The 2,385-nt window shown below is 53.6% G+C and overlaps 1 protein-coding gene across 1 annotated transcript; it reads left to right on the top strand.

The window, feature by feature from the left end:
- Nucleotides 1–951: 951 nt before the first annotated feature.
- On the top strand, nt 952–1,893 carry LOC148893900 (pleckstrin homology-like domain family B member 2). The gene has a single exon (XM_089004558.1). It carries the CDS (start codon nt 1,018–1,020, stop codon nt 1,876–1,878), a length of 861 nt encoding a protein of 286 aa, XP_088860684.1. The 5' UTR covers nt 952–1,017; the 3' UTR covers nt 1,879–1,893.
- Nucleotides 1,894–2,385: the final 492 nt, after the last annotated feature.

The raw sequence follows: 2,385 nt of genomic DNA, 5'->3' as shown, positions 1-2,385 counted from the left end.
GGAAGGGTATTGTGAGTTTTCTTTATTTGAAGTTGATATCAGTTTTCGGCAGACCCCAGGTAACACTGCTCTCCAGGTTGTCCTTTGTCCCTCTTCTTCCTCCTCGAAGGCGGTGAAATGCCGCCGCTCCACCTTTAAAATACTGGCCAGGTCGCCGATGTTGCTCTCAAAGGCGAGAAAACGAGCCCAGATCTCCCCTGACTTCTCTGGTGAAAGGTTTCCGGAGGTGAGTACCCGTTCAAATAGAACCCTGGTGTTGTTATCCTCATTAAGGTGAGAGAGGTAATCAATGTACGGAGAGGATGTACTCTGGAATGTCTCCATATTTCTTCAAACCAAGCTCAAAAATCTTAAAGGCAACCGATTTATCCTTGCTGCAATAGTACTCCATTAGAGCTGCAGTGACGTAAACATGGTGGCGTGTGCGCAGATCCTCGCGGGCCTTTTTGAAGATGTTGCGGCCCGATTTGATGCCCTCCGCCCTCCTGGCAAACTTCATGTATTGTATGTACACCAACGTGGGGTCGATGTCCTCGATGGCCAGCAATTTATTGTAAATGCTGTGCACCTTCTCGTGCTTCATGCGACTTTCTTCGTAGTCGGTAAATGAGAAATAAAGAAGCATATTCTTCTTCAGTAGTGTCCCGATGGCACGTTCATAGATTTTTGCGGCCTCGTCGCTGAATATCTTGGAGTTATTCATGTCCCCTTTCTCTGCCAACAATTTGCTGGACTGCTCCAGGTACTGAGCTGACTCATACCACACATCAGGATGGTGCCCCAGCACCAGCAGGCACTGCTCATAGGCAAACATTACTCTCTTTGTGATAAGCGTCTGATCTTCTGTGCGCAGCGGGTTGCTTTTTTCCCATTGAATGTACTTCTTCCACATATCCACCTGCTGAGCCTCCTGCGGGGAGTTCTGGGGTGCCACGGAGGGCGCATTCCTGTCCAACCCTTTCATCACCATCTGCTGCCTCCAGCGGCACGCGGTATCGCGCCTGCCAAAAGTCGGGGATGAAAAGGACCTTGGCGTCATCCCCCAGAGTGGCGTCATCGCCCTCAGCGCTCTGTCGGCGAATCGTCGAGCTGGACCAGCAGAAGGAAGAACTTGAGATGGAGCTGCAGCTGGAGGTGGACCTTCTGCAAGGCGAGCTGCAGGCGGAGAAGACGCGGCTGCTCGGGCACTCGCGCCAGCTGCAACAACTGCAGCAATCAGTCAGGACCAGGAAAGACCAAAGTCGCCAAAAAGAGCGTGAGCGTCTGGAGGAGGAGAGGCTCCGAGTCGGCGAGCTGAAGAGGAAATGCCAGCAGACGCAGCAGCTCATCCCCACTCAGCCTGAGAGCCATCGGGAGCGACTGGCGCTTCAGCTGCAACACGACAACGAAGCGATGGAGGCAGCCGTGCGGACCTTTGAGGACTGGGAGTTCCGTGTTCTGGAGCAGGAGAGCGGCCTGGACGAGGTCCAGGACGCTGCTGGCCAGGAAGGCCACGGCGAAGAGAGAAAAGCCAGTTTGCAGCACGACATCGCTTGCCAGATGCTCGCAGTCACCACGGCGCAGGAGCGTGTCGAGCTGCTTGAGACGCAGCTGAAAGACGTGCAAGGTGAAAAGGAGCGAGAGCTGGAGGCCTTACTTAGGAAGAAGAAGGACCTCCTGCGCTACACTCACACGGAGCCGCGCAAGGACTCTGGCGCTCGTCCCCGGCGGCGCAGTTGGCAGCATGGCGGCAAACTGAAGGATGGGCCTGCGTCGGCGCAGGGGTTCGAGCGGACACCCTCGGGTAGCAGCCATTCCCGGGAGGTGCTCAGGTGTGCCTCTCCGCCACACAGACTCCACCACGACCAGCAGTGTTACCTGGGGTCTGCCGAAAACTGATATCAACTTCAAATAAAGAAAACTCACAATACCCTTCCTGCATTTGGCTGAGTGAACTTTTATCAACTTTCCACCTGCTTGCTGTCTCGCCGCACGACAATTGGTGGTAGTGGTGGGATCATTTCACCCTGCATGAAGAAGGTGGGATCGTTACGCCTTGCTGAAGTGGAAAAGATAAGAGGAAGCCGAGAGGAAGAAGGTGGGACGAGTAAGAAGTTGTGTAGCACGGGCCAACCAAACTGGACTGAAGAGTTCCGAAGGGGATCAAGGAAACCAGAAGCTTGAGTTGCCCCAAGAAGATGCCGTTCTTCTTTTCCATGAGGCGTCTGACAGTTGCCAAGCCAAGGATGGAACTGAGCAGAGTGAGATGGAACCAGTGGTGAAGCCTAAGACTCAGACAAGAAGTGATGTTGATTGAATAGATCTAGAGATCAGATGCACCCAACAAGTAAGAATGGACATTTGACAGTCGATTTAGTCAACATTATCCTCATCTGGGACCGCAGC

The sequence above is a fragment of the Hippocampus bargibanti genome, linkage group LG09 (genome assembly GCF_051943395.1).
Source record: "Hippocampus bargibanti isolate YZ-2025 linkage group LG09, ASM5194339v1, whole genome shotgun sequence".
Classification (NCBI taxonomy): Eukaryota; Metazoa; Chordata; class Actinopteri; order Syngnathiformes; family Syngnathidae; genus Hippocampus; species Hippocampus bargibanti.
Note: the sequence above shows the minus strand (reverse complement) of the source record. Positions and strands in the feature narration are given on the sequence as shown.